The 18,067-nt window shown below is 37.1% G+C and overlaps 2 protein-coding genes across 8 annotated transcripts in view; both read right to left on the bottom strand.

The window, feature by feature from the left end:
• The window catches only part of CDC6 (cell division cycle 6), a 29,744-nt gene extending 14,919 nt beyond the window's left edge, over nucleotides 1–14,825 (bottom strand). Inside the window, exons 1-6 of one of the 3 annotated variants that reach the window (XM_087916882.1) lie at nucleotides 14,546–14,825; nucleotides 13,550–13,746; nucleotides 11,913–12,170; nucleotides 9,906–10,105; nucleotides 7,376–7,551; nucleotides 3,012–3,118 (exon numbers count right to left, since the gene is read on the bottom strand). In XM_087916882.1, the coding sequence (XP_087773008.1) occupies nucleotides 3,012–3,118; nucleotides 7,376–7,551; nucleotides 9,906–10,105; nucleotides 11,913–12,170; nucleotides 13,550–13,736 (928 nt within the window). In that variant the 5' untranslated portion in view covers nucleotides 13,737–13,746; nucleotides 14,546–14,825. Of the gene's footprint in view, nucleotides 1–3,011; nucleotides 3,119–7,375; nucleotides 7,552–9,905; nucleotides 10,106–11,912; nucleotides 12,171–13,549; nucleotides 13,856–14,545 lie in introns of those variants that run through there. The other 2 variants (XM_087916883.1, XM_026717599.2) reach the window with 2 other exon arrangements.
• Nucleotides 14,826–15,585: 760 nt separating this feature from the next.
• Nucleotides 15,586–18,067, bottom strand: part of WIPF2 (WAS/WASL interacting protein family member 2) — a 28,417-nt gene continuing 25,935 nt past the window's right edge. For all 5 annotated transcript variants that reach the window (XM_026717600.2, XM_087916884.1, XM_026717603.2 and 2 more), the window contains one exon: nucleotides 15,586–18,067. This exon is cut by the window's right edge and continues 2,409 nt beyond it. The gene's annotated coding sequence lies outside the window, so the exon portion shown is untranslated.

Below are 18,067 nucleotides of genomic sequence, written 5' to 3'. Positions count from 1 at the left end.
CAGCCAAGGCAAAAAGAACTCTGCAGGAGCAGTGTAGATAAACAGTGACTGGAGTTGAGTGAGAAGATTCCTTTTTATTTATACCCTAACTTTAAAGAAAAAAAGAGGAAAATCCAGGAACACACTCCTAGAACTATTTTTTTAAAGTGGCGAAAAACCATAGAGAGAAAAATCCTAGACCAGGAAAAAAAAAAGGAACTAAGGGGAGTTAGTTCCTAGAAAATTGGACCTTTAAATTCAGCAGGTGTTGTTTTGGTAAAGCATTATGAAATGTGGGACTATCTACTTGAATAGCTGACTTTGCCTCCATAAATTGAACTAAATTTGGGTTAATTAAATCTATAAGACTTGAAACAATGCTGAAACCTAAGCTGAGGGCGCCATTTACTGGTGAATGGAATATACCAGACCCCTACCAGTTTAGAAAAAATGTGATGAGAGAAATAAACAACATTCATCTGGAGGACTGTGGTGACACTTACTGTTCTATAACTAATCACTTTATGATTACTAGAGACTCTATTATTAGAATAAGGAAAACTTTTAAGTAAAGCAAAGTTATTTTTGATTTGCGGAAGCTTCCTGGACTACTTAAATGGAATTGATTAATAAACCTGAGATGTAAAGAACTATGATTACTGAACTTTCTGAAGAGTAATATTGGACTGGAATATATTGTTTTGGACTTGAATAAGAGTGGTACTTATTAAAGAAAAGATACTCCATCAGGGGGAAAGGAGTGAGATTCCAAGAGAAATGGTGTTGATGTTTCAAAGCATTAGGGGTACTATGGAAAAGACTTACAGAGAGATAAGTACTTAATGTAAGGTATAGATAGGAAAATAGAAAATATGCTACAACTGATAATGAATGAAGATCAAAGAATCCAGGAAAGAGAGGAGATAGTAGAAAAAACTACCTAGAAAGACAGAATGGACAAACCAAAATGAGAAGAATGATAAAAACAATGACTAATGAAATAAATCAAGGGGAAAGCTTTTTAAGAGATTTGAAAATGGAATATGATAACTTGGAAGATACTTTTGAAAGGGAGATGGGGATTTGGGTGGATACTCTGGAGATTTGGCAGCTTAGGAGGATAGAGATGGGAGAAATATTCAGTCTGAATGGTGAAGATACAGATAGATAAAGACCCAAGAGAGGAGTATGGGACGCAAGTCAAAAAACAAATAGAATTGAAGCATTAAAATGGACAAGAGATGTTACATAGAATACACACACACACACACACTTTTATGTACATAAAAAGAAAATATATATTCATCAAGAATCATAAGGTACAGAATTTAATGATAGTCATAGGGTGCAGTCAGTCATAAGCAATCAAATCATATAGGAAACAATATAAATTGTAAGGATACAAGCAACAAAGTTACAATCATACAGGAGGAGGAGATGGGTGATAGAAACAATGAGAAGATTAATAGTAATAGTAATGCAGACTTAGTAAATAGTTTGACAGGGTTGAGGGAATTATTTGTTTAGCAGTGAAGGTGCTTGGGGAAAAAACCTGACCTTGTGTCTAGTTATTCTGGTGTGCAGTGCCCTATAGCAGGGGTAGGGAAACTTGACTCTTTTATCACTTATGGACTTCAACTCCCAGAATTCCTGAGTGAGCCATAAAAGGTTCCCCATCCCTGGCCTACTGGTTTTTCAGTTGTGGGGAAATCAATTTTTGACTTGAATGGGATTGTTTCCGAACTGAAAAACCAGTAGGCCAGGGATGGGGAACCTTTTATGGCTCACTCAGGAATTCTGGGAGTTGAAGTCCATAAGTGATAAAAGAGCCAAGTTTCCCTACCCCTGCCCTATAGCATTGTTTTGAGGGTAAAAGTTGAAACAATCTATGTCCAGGATGTGAGGGGTCTGTAAATATTTTCACAGCCCTCTTTTTGATTCATGTAGTATACAGGTCCTTGATGGAAGGCAGGTTGGTAATAACTGTTTTTTCTGCATTTCTAATTATCCTCTGAAGTCTGTATCTGTCTTGTTGGGACGCAGAACCAAATCAGACAGTTATAGAGCTGCAGATGACAGACTCAATAATTCCTCTGTAGAATTGTATAAACAGCTCCTTGGGCAGTTTGAGCTTTCTGAGTTGGCACAGAAAGAACATTCTTTGTTGTGCTTTTTTGATGAGGTTTTTGATGTTAGGTGTCTATTTTAGGTCTTGAGATATGATAAAACCTAGAAATCTGCAGGTCTCTACTGTTGATGCTGTGAAGTCTAGTATTGTAAGAGGTGGTAGTATGAGAGGGTTTCTCCTAGTCTACCACCATTTCTACGGTTTTGAGTGTGGAAGACTCAAAAGACTGGTTCTTGAATGGCTATTGTGACTAAATAATGAAGAGCTATGCTTTATATAAACATGTGTATTAATATTAGGATCAGCAAAGGTGACCTGATTAGAAGTTAGAACAGAGATAGAAATAAGAAATGGGGGAATATTAGCAGATATAATTTTTGTATAATAAATTTAAGTAATAATTTGATGGAAAAGAGTGCTTATACCACTGGAATTAAAATGGAATATTTAAAAAACTATGTATTTTAATACTAGGATTATAGAAGTTTGATTAATATAACAACCATTATGATTATCATTATTGATGTTTGTATTAAAATGAATTATATCCAGGGGCTACACTGTTCATGCATTGATATTGATGTATACTTAAAAATAAAAATAGAATAAAACTTGAGGAGGAGGAGGAGGAGGAGGAGGAAAAGGGGTACGGGAAGAAGGAGGAGGAGGAGGAGAAGAAGAAGAAGGAGGAGGAGGGGGAAGAGGAGAGGAAGGAGAAGGAGAAGGAGGAGAAGGAGAAGAAGAAGAAGAAGAAGAAGAAGAAGAAGAAGAAGAAGAAGAAGAAGAAGAAGAAGAAGAAGAAGAAGAAGAAGACAGCCGCTAGATAGGTATTTTCTTGCAAAAGTATATTAACATTCTTTGTCTTAAACTGTCAAGCTAAAGCTTTAATATCTTTGATACTCACCAATGAGAACGAGCCGAGAGTTGGGAAGGGAAGGCCACTCAAATACTGTATAGAGAACATCTTGTCCTTTGCTATCCAACTGATCCATCTCATCTAATACAACCAAACTGCAAGGATGAAAAACATCAAGACTGAATACTATCTTCCCAGAGAAAAGAATATGCAAATATAACACATAAGCAGAGAATAAAACATTCAAAATTTTTAAAGAAAATATACTTTAGCTGCAGGCAGTACCTTCAATGAGTTGACTGAAATGATATAATACTTACAAGGTTCCCAACACCCCAAAGATTGAATAAAATACTTAAAAAAAAAAGCATGCAGTTTAATATGCCAGTCCATGGATTCATAAATATTCTAGGGAAAATCCATTAGCTCAGGGGCGTCAAAATCAAGCTCGTGGGCCAGATTTAGCCTGTGGGGTGTTTAAATCTGGACCGCAGGGCCAACCTGGAAAATATCTATGGACAAGTTTGCGGTGCCTCTCCCAGCCAAAACAGCCTGTTTTTGGCCACTCCTGCCTCCATCAGCACTATGACAGCTGAAAATGGGCTATGCAGGTGGCCCATTTTCAGCTTCCGCTGCTTCCATCAGCAATCTGCCATCCAAAAACAGGCTGCGCAGGGCCTCCACAGGCCTGTTACAGACCGAAATGGAGCCTCTGTGGGTCACATTCAGCTCTTCTCACTCTATTTCCCATGGCTTTACTGTACTTACTTTTCAAAGAGCTCCAGAAACGGCTGACCCACATGGCAGAGAAGTCAACATCTTTTATTTAGATGGGGAAAACTATAAGAACATGAGATGTAAGGAAAACATCTTTCTCCATCTGAATAAAAGACTGGCTTCTCTGCCATGAGGGCCTGCAGGCTTAGTTTGGGTCCAGTCTGGCCGGCGATGAGCAGCCTCCTGCTTGCTGCTGGCTAGTTCGAAGGAGCAGCTTCAGGGATTGGGGAATAGCAGCCAATTAACGAGGGGCTTGCAGTTCAGGTCCTATGAGACAAAGGAAGCAAGCTCCTTGATGATTGGCTGCTGCTGCCGCCGCCTCAATCCCTGCAGCAGGAGACTGCTGTGGCCCAGTCCAGGCCTTTTCTACTACCAGAGGCAATAAAGTCCAGGCCTTTTCTACTACCAGTAGACATGGCCCCCAAGCTGAAGTCTTTTACTCAGAAGCTGGTGAAAATGTTTAGATTTCACATTCTTATAGCTTCTTCAAAAAGTAAGTAATCCATGGGGTGGAGAGGAGTAAGTGGAATCCCGGACTCTAGCAAAGCAGGCCCAGTCTGTGGAGATCTGGCAGGCCAGGGGAAGGGGAGGGGAAGCAATTGTGGGGACCTAAAGGGAGCATGAGGTATCTCAGTGGATTGGGGGAGGGTTTGGATGGCCTGCTGCAGCACTAGCCCTGCATGCTCTTCCCCACTCTGAGATATCTCAGGTGCATTTAATTACCACATTTGATTAACAAATGCATTGAGGAAAGCGAGGAATATTCGCGTTCATTTAATGTGATTCAATCAAACGAATCCTCAGGTTACGAATGTAATTGGCAGACTCTATTACATTCGTAACTCAAGGATTACCTGTATAATGAGAGTGAAGGAAGGTCTCAGGGAAGTCGTGCCTTAGCACTTGGCCACCACAGGTGCCCCCCCCACAAGCCCCGTGCTACGCCCACCATGACCACACCCTCAGGCATGTCCCGCCTGTCCCTCCAATGTCAAACACAACACTGATGAAGTTGAGTTTGACACCTCTGCACTAGATCATAAAATACTGCTGCTTAATATCAATCAAAAAATATATTGTACTCTTTAAGATTTTATTTTGGATAAAGAAACAGCTGCCATCTAAATAAAACATGGTAATGTAAGGGCAGAGGAATTAGCTAACTACATTCACTAGGCTTTCAAGGATAACAAAATACAATATTCAATGGGAAGAAAGGTGTAGTTGCAGTAGATTATTATAAATCCATTCTTTACAGTATTGAAATGCTGTCTGGCCAACAGGTTAAATATTGGGAACCCTCTGATTCACTAGCTTTTTGCCTGAATAGTTACAGGAGACCTCAAAAGTTATCACTTGTAATTTCCTTTTTGGGGGAAAATTCAAACCAAGGTAATACCACCTGAAATAATTCAAGAATTTATTGTTTTCAAACAAAAATTGTCTGAATTAGTTCATATACAACTCAGTGGGTTTTCAGAGTCAAGACCTGATTCAATATTTAGTTTCAGCCTACTTAACAATCTGTGGTGGAAATGATTTTACATGAACATTATTAATAGTGCTTACATTTATTGAGACATAAAATCTCGGCACTGGTGGACCATTAATTTGGTCTGTTTGGAGATCAATGGCTTTGGAAGAATTTGTAAATGGGAGAATTTTCTAGCTATTCGTGCTGGCAGTTCTCCGACTGATACGTGGGTGGGAAGATGGATAGTTACCATGGCTGAACCCAAATAGCCGCCTCTGGGAACAGAACTCCACTCTTTGATTTTCCAATAAGCTTGAAGCACTTGGAAAATAATTAGATAGTGGTGCTCTTGCAGCTGGCAATGATCCTGAAAGGTCAGACTATTAGCAATGGTCAGGAATGCCTCTGCCCAGCCCCATTTTCAATTGTTGCACCATCTGGGCTTTCACTGTGATTTGTGTTTTAATTACCTCTTATTTACATCACTTAACACTGTGACCTTCATAAGTATTCAAAACTGTAGCTGGCATACAATATATTGCAGTTAAATTACTTTCAGGAGGATGTTTTTATAGCATAAAAAGTGGAGCAACAAATTTGCTCCAACAGCTTTAATAACCTACTAAATTACTGATTTCCAGTTTTTAATAAGTAAAATGTAAGGTGCAAGTTTTGGCCTACCAAAAGGAAAAGATACTTGAAGGTCTGCCTCCTCCCAACAAACACCTGCCAGTTATTTTCATTATTCATTGGGGAAAAAAGATGCAACAAAAAGCTGTCATGTCACTCCTTGACATCTCTGGGTAAAGGAAAAATGTTTTAAAGAATAGTGACTACATTTAGAAACATTCGGGTGCATCATATTTTTTTAAAGGCAGGGCAAAAACTTCTCTGTCATGAAGTGCTGAGACAAACCAACAATCTGATTAAAAACGGCAACTTATTTCTATCCCCCATCTAAAAATGTATGGTTATAGGTTATGTGAGAAAAGACGTCTTCAGTAATATGACCCATACTGTGGAAGTCTCTCCTAAGAAAGGAAATATTTTATTTCCTATAACCCCTTTCAGAATTATGATAAAGGCACTTGTTAGATTTTCCATGCTATATAATCCTAGCTATTTAATTGTATAATCTAAATTCAATTGTTTAATTTTTGCTTGTTTCTTAGCTCATGGCATATTTTAATTGATCCCTTTATTTTATGCCATCCCCAGCATTTTAATAATGAATTTCCAGAGAAGCCATTCTCTCAAACTCATAAATTGAAGATTGTATTTTCAACTGTATGGAAAACAATTATTTCTCCCAACTTGGCATTAGATTCTCTCCAAAACTATTTTAAAAGCTGGTCCTAAAAAATCTGGGTCAGTATGTTTTTCAAAATTAACTAGAACAGCATTATATATTTAAAATATAAGCAAAAATAACAGTTCCAATTTATCAGGTGCTACATCTGCTCATTTAACACTAATCAAGGGCAAGCTCCAGAATGATTTTGAGGCTTAGATATAGTTCTAAATAAATTCATAGCACACTTTCAAATCATCTGATCAAAATACATAGATTCTGTGGATTGGACAACTCTCCCAACTATCTATCAGCCTACGTATTATTATTATTATTATTAGTAGTAGTAGTAGTAGTAGTAATAATAATAATAATAATAATAATAATAATACCCATTATCAGAGATCCTAATGTATATTTCTACAATGCTCTCTCTGGATAGAATTGTTATCACTAATAATACTGTCAAATGGCTTAATCTGAGAACAAAATCCAATTTCAATGGACCAATTTATTCAGTTTATTAAACCTTGACCATATATTTAAAGGAAGGAGTTATAGGGAGAACACCATAGGAAAGATATGTAATTCTCCTGCAAAGATTGCTCTAACTCCAGAACATTTCATTCAAATTATTATCAGCCAGACAATTCCATCTCAGGTAGAAAATGCCACTCACTCACTGGAGTTTAGCAAGTTAGTTTTTTTTGTGAAGCAGACAGGGATTCTGTGATGCTCTCATATACTGTAAATTAGAGTTCCAAAACAACCAAATATGCTGTTTTTTTCATGCACAGCATAAATTCATGATTATTTCCAACGGATGACTAAATTAAAGAAACAAACTTTTCCCATAAGAAATCTACTCACGCCATCGATGCACTTTCTGATGTCAACCATTTCTCCAGCTTTCTGATGACATCACCTTTGGCCGCTTTGGCAGCTCCAGCCAGGCCCAACTGTTCGGCAATTGCTGGGAAGACAGCTTGGGAGCTCTTTAAGGCCATGCAATTTAAGACTGTGATCTGAATCCCAGTGAGTTCTGTCTATAAGGAAGATGTGAAAGTTTGATCACTACTTAGACTCTATAAGAGAGTCCAAAAGCAACCTGGAAGGCAGCTTTGAACAGTAGGAGCTCCGAGAAGAATCAAGAAGATAAACTGCTATAAAACAAAACCAACACTTTCCTTACTAATGTGGTAACAATCCAATGTGCAGAATAGACAAATATTCTCATATATGAATTTTTATTCTACTAAGCTGAGAACAGAAAAACAAAATTGTTCTTTTTATTTAAACTACAACATCCTAGATATTTTAGGAAAAGCCTCCTGTTCAAAGCCCTCCTTTGAGAAAGGAAGATGTGACAAGCCATAAAAATGCCTATATTACATGAAATAGGCAACACATATATTTTATTCCTGCTGCTCATGATCAAATCAATAAAATTTATCTGAGAGGCTCAAACAGAAAATGAATTTAAAATATTAAGATGTTCTATATAATTGAATATAATACCATTTTAATAATTCATGTTTTATATGCGTGTAAATATACAAATAATTGTATAGTATTCTACATTATGTAATTAAATATAATAGAATTTCTAGAATATAATTATTTTAGAATATTAATCAATGGAACAGCTTGCCTCCCAAAGTTGTGGGGGCTCCATTGCTGGATGTTTTGAAGAAAAGATGGACAACCATTTGCCCTGTCTTGGGAGGAGGTCGGACTGGAAGATCTCCAAGATCTCTTCCAGCCCCATGATCCCATACAACTACAGTACCAAAGCCAACAAATTGCACATGAGTTTTGCTCTTTGCATGGCTGGCAAAGTCCAGGGAGCCTTTTTTTATAGTTCCTAGACATTAGATGGGGAGGCAAAGAATAAATGATTTGTTTCCCTATTATTAACAAAAAACCAAGATCAAGGCAAGAACTGATGTTAAGATCATTTTCGTTTTATTGTCACAATAGCAAAGAATAAGATGTGCATTCTAAGATCATACCCATGGAGGAAGAGATATTAATTTTCACCATCAATCCTCCCATTTGAATGGAATGCATGTTGCAACTCTATATTAGTCTTCAACTTATAACCACAACTGAGCAAACAATGCTAAGCAAAACAGTTGTTAAATAAATTTTACCCCATTTTACGATTTTTCTTGCTAGCTAAATAAATAACTGAAATTAAGTTAATAACATGTTTGTTAAGTGAATATGGTTTTATCTTCGACTTTGCTTGTCAGAAGATCAAAAAGGCGATCACATGATGCCAGGATACTGCAACTACCATAGATGCCAATTGCCAAATGTCTGAATTTTGATCATGTGATTAAGGGAATGCTACGAATGGTCATAAAAAGCAGTCATGTTACTTTTCTCAGTGCCATTGTAACTTCAAACGATCACAAAGAATGGTGTTAAGTCAAGGACTATTTGTAGTGAAACCACACCTGTTAGTCTGAGCTGCTGAGCCTGCTTACCTACCTATCTCTCATACCGATTAAGTATCACATCTAAGTGACACTTGGCAGTTTAGAATAAAAACATAAAGAGGTATAAATGCATGCATACAACAGAGTTAAAACTGACTTAAGAACAAAGTTAAAGTGGCATATTTATGCAAATTCAAACGTTGCATTCAATCATGTTTTGTGTCAGTTAGGACTCAGAATCCACAGAATACAGGTAGACTTTGATTTATGGCTGGTCTCTTAGCGATCATTCAAAATTATGAGACCACAAAAAGAGTTATGAATGCTGAAGTGCCCCTGACATTGTTCACTCTTACAACCAACTGCAGGAATGCTGCAGCAAACTCCCCCACCCCCCAATCCCATCATGTTTCCCTAGGACTTGGTTCTCTCCCAAGCCAGCCACTCAGCCAGGTAAGGGAGCCAAAAGCCTGTCAGCAGAAGCAACCAGTGCACTGAGAGTGGTAACCTGCAAGCCAAAGCCTATTTTCAGCTACCAAGGGACTTGGTTTAGTAGCCCTATTTGCCAGAATAGCATATGGCTGCCATAAGGCTCGTGACCTCTGCAAGAAAGATGAGTTTTGCATCGCAAGAGCTGGGCTCCTCTACAAAAAAACAAAAGGTAAGCGCGTTACTGTTGGGCCCTGGAGCTGGATGAGAAGTAGGCCAAGTTCTGCAAATCCTTTGGTTGGCTAGAGGGGAAATAGACCTCAGTTTACATATTATAATAAGTAATATGATTCTGAATCCCTCCCCCACTGCTATACACTATAATTTTGTAAAATGAGAAATAGATCAACATCAAACTACTACCACAATAACATTATATGCAAAAGAGTAGGCAATAATTGTTTGCACACTGTTTCAAAGAAAGATTTCAGGAACATTTTATACCCATGGTCAAATCCAGCGGTTACCTTCAAATCCAGCAAGGCTCTGTTGAGGCAAGCAGTTTTCCCAGTGCCAGGGGCTCCAGATATATAAAGGCTTCCAGGCTTCTTTCTGCAGATGTGTTCCAGGAGAAATTGTTGCAGAATACCTGTTTCTTTTTCCCTTGCAAGCAATTGGTCTGGAACAGCTGTGTGAAGAAGACTTTTTGCCTGTTGATAACAGGTACCTGCATTAAAACAAACAGTCATCATAAAACAAAAACATGTCTTGACACAATAGATGACAGCATTGATTTCTAGAAAACTAAATTATAATAGGTAAAGTTTTGCTATTAAATTAGCTGTATATACTTTTAACTGAGTTCTTATTAACAATGAAATAGATTGCTCAATTACATAGATTCTTATCAGATTAAGCAAGCCAAATATTGCATTTTATCTGTTTGATACTGTCAATATATTATCTTGACTTTCTAACGCCGTCTGAAGATCAGTGACATAGGATTCTATAAATAAATATGATCAATGAAGAGGAGAAATTGGTGCATGCCCAGCAAATTCATTCTAACTTTTGGTGCAGGGAATTTAGGATTTGTTATGTTACATTATGATTTTGGGAAACATTTGCAACACCGAAATAAAATGGCTACCATGATGACATTGGGTAGGAGGGTGGGAATCACACAAGTTATTATTACAACATCAGAATGTATTTTTTAGAAAATGTGTTTGAAAATAACTGAGAAGGTAGGTTTATATATTAAATCTTCTGTACCTTATCAAAACACCCTTTCCATGGAGAGGTAAACCAATTTTTCCAAATAGTATTTTCATTTTTTTTTCTAGGAGTACTTTTTATAAATAGGAAGATTAATAGTAAATTGTTTTCTTCCATACATAACCCCAGTATCAATACTAATGTAAAGCTCTAAAACTCAATCCCCTCAAAACAGCTTCTCCCCTTCAAATAACCCATTTCTTCTCTTTCACACTCACAACTCTGTGCACATATATAACCACTTCGAATTCATCCATCATATGCATAACCCTTTTCCCCTTGGACAGTTGCTCCTCATTCATTTTCTATTAGTTTTAATTCGCTGGCTTCCCAGTTTCCTTCAAGCTACCCAAGAAAAAATCTTTTTATACTCTATTCCCCCTGCTGTTTTCAACTTTTCAAAGTAGTCTACCTATTTTAACATGGAAAAGTATGCTTTTTATTATTTTCACAGTAGTTTCTTTTTATTTTTGTTTGAGATAGCTGGAAAGTAGAGGACTTTCATCCTCCTTTTTTCTTTTTCTAGAGAATGCTCAGGGCCACACAGAAGTCAGAAAAATATTGGGGGAGGAAAAGCAAGATGATAGACATGTCAAAGAAAATCATTTTTCAGCCAGCCAAGGAAAAGAATATTTAACAATTCAAACAAACTTTAGAAATATCATTTTGGAAGTACCCAATGCTTTGGCAGAACATTAATGGAATGTCCCTTAAGAACACATTATTGATGACTAAGGATGGTAGACTTTATTTCAAGTCTTCTAGCAATCATATTTTAACTAAAAATCTGAAAGTTCAAATGAATTGATTCAACTATAGTTTGTGGTGCTATTTTTAACAGAAATCTAAATCTTTATGGTATTGTGTTGGTTCCTAAATAAAATCACCTTAGAATTTCATTTACTTGTTACCAAGTCATTCTTAGCCTATCCATTCTATACAATAAAAGAAATAATAATATGGCTAATATAAATATTATATTTATTTTTTTGTAAAATTTTTACATTGAATTTGTATTGATGCTTGTTTATTTTTGCTTTTGCCATATCGGGTGATTGTCTATTTTTGTTGGTTTTTGCTGTTTTTCAAAATTGTTGTTAGCTACCTCAAGTCACTTTCTTGAGATCGGCAGCTATATAAATGGAATGACTAAATAAAGAAATAAAATAATATACAGCTGCAGGGGTTTTTGTTTTGATACTGAAGTTCCCTGGAAAAGACAGATTGAAACAATAGATCCAACCATTGTTACATACCTTCTGGCTTAAACAGTTGCATTTTTACTCGCTCTTTTTTAAGAGAGTAATACTTCATAGTGGTGGGTGTTTCTTGACTCCTCTGTATAGGAGATTGAATCAAATTGCTGCACTTGGTGGGAGTCCTGGAGCCTGAATGTTCACTGAAGAATAAAGTCCGGGCCCTGGGGGAGGTTGCTGGAAGGCTGTTTTCTTTTTTACTCTGCTTAGTTGGGGTACAAAGTAACAAGGGGGCAACATTGCAAAGATTGTCATCACCTAGAGTAAACAAAGAGAAAGTGTAGAAAATAAATATAAAAATGTAGGGGAAATTCAGACAGAGACTTCTTTAAAAAGTTGTCCTTTTATTCCAAGTCTCATTTTGAGGCACTCAATGTTATCTTTTAAAAATAGGCTATGGGTGGAGCTCCGAGGAAACCTGTTGTGAACTTTTTAATGATTCACTTTTATTAATTCACTAGTTGGTCATCTCTTGCAATAGTGAAGTTCAAAACACTTGGATTTGTAATTTTTTAAAAAACTGAAACTCAGTACTCTGTAAATAAGTCTATTTATAGAAATGTTATTAGAACTAATTTTAGTATTGTCCAAGATTTATTAATTTATTTTGCATAAATTAGTTCTCTAATTTTTAGTTGGGTGACAAAGCTAGCTAGCAGAGCAAGCCATTCTGTTATAATCTTTAGGATATTGGACTAGGACAGGGGAAATGCAGGTTCAACTTAATCCTCAATCACAAAAATTCACTGAGTAGTATCCTCCTCTCCGTCTAGCCTATGTAGCAGGGTTATTATGGTAGAGGAAGATGGAGGTGGGAGCTATGCATACAGTCTTAAGCTCCAAAAGGAAAAATGGAACATAAATCTAACAAATCTTAATAGTTGTAAACATTAATGAAAGGATATTTTGCACTCTTATTTGGTATATACCTAATACAAGACCTAATACTTCCCACAATAATAACTGTGTCATAGCCTGTGCTTTAACAGAATTAGAATGCCAAAGAATTGAATAGGCAAGTTTAATTCAGCACACAATTTGTCTAATCTCACCATTCAACTTGACCAAATCATAGTATTTTTTTTAATAGTCAACCATGGGTATTTTGGGTTCGTATATTTTGGAAATTTTCTATTTATAAGCAATTATAGGTAGTCCTCGATTTACAAACACAATTGAGCTCAGAAATTATGCTGCTAAGTGAGAAATTTGTTAACTTTGTCCCATTTTATGACTTTTCTTGTCACATTTGTTAAGTGAATCACTGCAACTATTAAGTTAGTAACATCGTTATTAAGTGAATTTGGTTTCCCCATTGAATTTGCTTGTCAGAAGATTGCAAAAGTGGATCACATGACCCTGCGGCACTGTAATCATCATAAATATGAACCAGCTGTCAAGCATCCAAACATAAATCACGTGACCGTAGGGATGTTGCAACAGTCGTAAGTGTGAAAAATGGTTATATATAGTTACTTTTTTCACCGCCAGTCTCTAAATGAATTGTTGTAAATTGAGGACTACCTGTACTTTGTCAACCCTTTCTATTACTTTTATTTTAAAGAAAATGATCTATACATGCTGATATTCAATATTATGCTAGGATATTTTGGGAGGTATAAGGAAAGGCAGCTTACCTAGGCGTTTGCGGGGACTGAGAGGCAAGACCTGCTTTGGAGAAGATGCCAAAGAGACTGACAATGTTGCTGAATCTAGATGGGAACCCTTCTTTTTCTCTAATGATTTCTGAAGTGTCCTGACTGATTTTCGCTTTGGAAAGTTTATAGTCTTCTGGATCTGGGACTGAGACCTCGTACTAGGCATAATGGATGTACTAGAACGAAACAGAGGAGGAAAAAAAGTATTCAAACTAAGCAAAATGTTCTCTAGAAATCTCTAATACACTACAAATAGTTCAATTGGCATCATTTTTTGTATGAAGATGAAAACCTTTTTATTTTCCCACGTTATGCCTATATTTTATTCAAACTGTATTATTTTAGTATTTTACAGTAAATCCAGACAGCCTTGGCTGTTGAGTTTTAAAATTCGTGCTCTCGGGATTACAACCCCACTTCTTCCTTTCTATAGCCAACATGGCCTTTGCCTCGGATGTTGCAACAACGTGCCCTGAGGACATTAAGCTAAGTAAGTCTGGCTTAATTTTTCATGGAGGGGGTTGTATGAGGGCAACCAGCCTATGCTTCCTATTTTTATATACATACATACACACACACACGATCGCCCTCCCCGAATCACTGCCACTTAGACGGAACGGAAGCGCAGACCTGCCATGCGTTTATCGGCTTCAATGGCGGGTGTTCCTCAGCGCGGCCTTTTCCAACCTATGCCCTCCCCTTTCTACCCCAACTTCCATCTTTTCTAACTTAATTAACGTCTCCCGCCCCCCACCCCCGGCCCGTACATCGGACGGGGAGAGGCGGCCAGCATGTTCAGGTTTCAAATCCTGCGACGGAAAGCTGATTCTTTCCCGCACACAGAAATTTCCCCTCGTCAATCTCCATATACCGCCCTTTTCCCGACTAAGCCCGAGACCCAGCACCCATCATAACCGAATCCTTTGGAAAAGCTTGTCGAGTTAGGACAGCGGGACTCACTCGTCGCTCACTCACCTCTTTTCTCCCCGGGACTGACTGGTAGAATTTCTCCGCGCGCGCTCTAGGCGTTCGGTCCTGCCGATTGGTAAGTCCGAACGGTGTCGCTCCCTGCCAACCAATCGCCACTCTTCGCGCCGAACGCAATTTCCATTGGCCCTGCCCCTTCTACGCCGCTCCCCGCTACTCAACTTGTCTCCCCTCCTTTCAGATTAAAGTAATAATAGGACAGGAAGGATTCCCAGTTAAGACAGCAGAAGTACGCATCCTTTTACTGAATGCAAAACTGCCACTTAGCAAACAGAACTACAATTCCCATCTAACCTTGCTGCAAAATAAAAGGGAAGCAGCTGATAAGCAGTCTAAAAAGAGCGCGCTTAGCGGGTTTTTTTTTCTTCTAGCGGGAAGGAAAACGCTCGTACAAGCCACGGGAGCTAAATTTTTGCGGGTTGTGAATCCTGTAAATTGCAGTGCAAACGTCTGGAAGGCTGCGAAAATTATTGAATGTTTCCACTTATAAGTAAAAAATGGAAGTTGTAGCAGAGCAGAGATATTGCTCCCTAGATGTTTAGAACTACGATTTCCGTATAATATGCGAGCAAACTGGCTAATTTATGGCAGCCGTAGTCAAAGCATCTGAACTAAATTGGTGAGAGAGAGAGATTCAGCACCATTATAAATTAGAATGGTCACTGAACCAAGCAGTAGTTAATTGAGGGCTATCCATACAATAAAGGAAGTTATCACTTCCTTTCCTACAACCATTTTTTTCTTCAAAGAGCAGTCCTATGGCCTACCTGCATTTGACAATACAATAAGAAAAATAAATGAAAATAAAATATAACAAATTGTACTGTAGAATAGGTTACATTAGAAATTGCTCGATGCAAAGAATTCTTAGTTTGCTCTTTGTTTCCTCAAAAGTTTCCAAAGACAGGTTGTGGAATTTCTTGTGAAATCTCAAATAGCACTGAGCCAATATAATGAAATATAAATAAAAAATATTTGACATATTCAATGTGGTATGTGCTTAAAAAGAACAAATTTCAGAAACAGTATTTGCATTTGATTAATTTATTAGATCATGGACACAGACTCACTTCTGCATCAGTCAATGCAGCTACAATTTTAATAAAAGACAGCACCACTTCCTGTGGTTCAGATACAGTGTCTTGTGAAGTAGTGAAATATTAAAAGAGGAGGCGTTATCAAACATAGCCACTAGGGAATAAAAGTAATATACTTTTCTCCTCCCCTGAAACCAGCCTTTCAACATATGCTATCTTCACAGGCTATTCTCATCTCAACTGTAGGGAATATTGTTGAACTGCATGTTAAAACTAAGATGCTGATTAACGGTACATATTGATGAGGAAGGGGGAATGATCTTCCCATTCAGAGCTATGTAATTGTATTGTACTGGGAGCATTATGCATTCTCCTGAATGAGCAATGACTTCTACCTTTGTGAGGAAATTGTATAGCCATCCCTCCTGTTGATTGATACAGTAATTATTGTCCCCTGCAAATGAAAAAGAAAACTGAGAAGCAATAGTTCTTGAAAGATCCCGCAAAGAAAGAGCAATTTTTAAAAAGGATTGTTTATATTTTTAAAAAATGTAGGAAAATTATCTCAATTTTGGGCAATCTGAAGATATGTGGATTCCAATTCCCAGCCAGCTGGCCAGCATTCTAAGAGTTGAAATCCACATATCTTTGCCAAGGTTGAGAAACACTGATCTACAGTATGCTTATCATATGTCAACCGTATTTGAAATTTAGGTGAACATGAAGTATTTGACTGTTCAAAGTGAAAATTATCAAAATGATTTAAAAATGAAACTCCTCCTAATGCCACATCAAGAGAATTCTCAATTATTTAATCAGGGCAATAAAATTATGAAAGAATATTACATGCAAGTTCCAATAAGAATTTAAAAAAACCAAGTCCACATGTGCCCTTAAAATGGACTCAATAATTATTTCACTGCCAACATCCTAAAGAAATTTACTTGAAATGCGTGCAAAGAAAAAAACTCCCAAAGGTCTTCTGTGAAAAGCAAAGGTCAGATCTAAATCAAAAGCAGCAGTGCAATAGACCCAAATTCTGGTTCTTGGAACTACAGGAATTACTCAGTAGTGTTTCTGCAGTAAATAGAAATGGAACTGCTGAGCAAAGATAGTGAGAGAAGACAGAGTGTGCATGAAGCTTACAATATCCAATTTTGTGTGTGCGCACAGACACAAAACTCCATTGGGAGCCATTTAAGGATAAGGCACCATGAATGAAGTTTGAAGCATTTGCTGTTAAACATAAAAATTACACCCCTTATAAAAGCCTTTTCCTTGGCATATTTGCACAGTTGCAGAGAAGGATTTATATATTTCAACATGGAGAAGGGCTGCGTAAAATCTAATTATGGGGAGTGTTAAAAAGCTACAAAAGCCTTCTCCTAAACCATCAAAAATAGGAGAAAACCCCAAATTCTTAAAACTTATGTTCACAGCATCTGAAACTTAAGTTACCAGTTACAGGATAGCATGACACATAGTTCTTTGCAATGGTTCCTGTTTTTGTACTGGTAGATGTGATTAGCCTTCACTGGTAGATGTGATTAGCCTTTACAGCCTTTACTATGTATCTCTTGTACATATAAAGATTTTTGAATCTTCACTGTGTGGGCGTATTTGTTGATATACAATATAAAACTGTAGAATTGCTGCAAGAAATCAGATAGATAAAACTTTTAAAAATTCTTGGGTCAGCTAAAGAAACTAGATATTACAGAATTGATATTTTGATCATTTCAGACTTTGAGAAAAGGTCTGATACACTGTGAAGAATAAAAGAATATACTTTGTCCTGTACCATCCTTAAAAACAGAGGTAGGAAAAGAGTAAAATATATACTAATATTCTACTTTAAGTTGCACTGAAACAATAGCAGGTAAGAAAGAATACTGGGATGAAGACTCAGGCTACAAATATAGTTTTTCAGGTACTAATAGAAGATTTTCTGAGCAAATAAGTTCAAAGTTGATCTAAGGCAGTCTTCCCTAAGATGGATCTCACAGATGACAGACTACAATTGCCATCAATTTTAACTAACTTTTAACTAACATTAACGTTGGCTAGTATTATTGGATGTTGCAGGCATCACAGATTTGGGGGGGCACTAGACTGGTGAAATTGATTTATAAGATAATTAAGATTTTACCTTGATAATGCTAACTGCAAATATATGGTTTCTCTGGATGTTTTCAGAATGCGTATGAAAATGCGTTTAAAATCACCTTGTACAAACTCTTGTTTTAGCAAGGAAACGCAAATACATCTTGCCCACTCACATAATTAAACCACCAAATAGCTTGGCTCAGGAAGAGTTATGGGCAAGAGGTAACAAGAACGTGCAAATTCTTTGGACAAGAACATGCAAATATGACCCTATGCTTCTTGTATTCAGTTTCCATTTGACTGCCATTTCAAGCTTCACAGTGCTTCCCAAAGATATACTTATTGGAAGCTGACATTATACAGAACA

The sequence above is a fragment of the Pseudonaja textilis genome, chromosome Z (assembly GCF_049901715.1).
Source record: "Pseudonaja textilis isolate UNSWEBS1 chromosome Z, rPseTex1.2, whole genome shotgun sequence".
NCBI lineage: Eukaryota > Metazoa > Chordata > Lepidosauria > Squamata > Elapidae > Pseudonaja > Pseudonaja textilis.
Note: the sequence above shows the minus strand (reverse complement) of the source record. Positions and strands in the feature narration are given on the sequence as shown.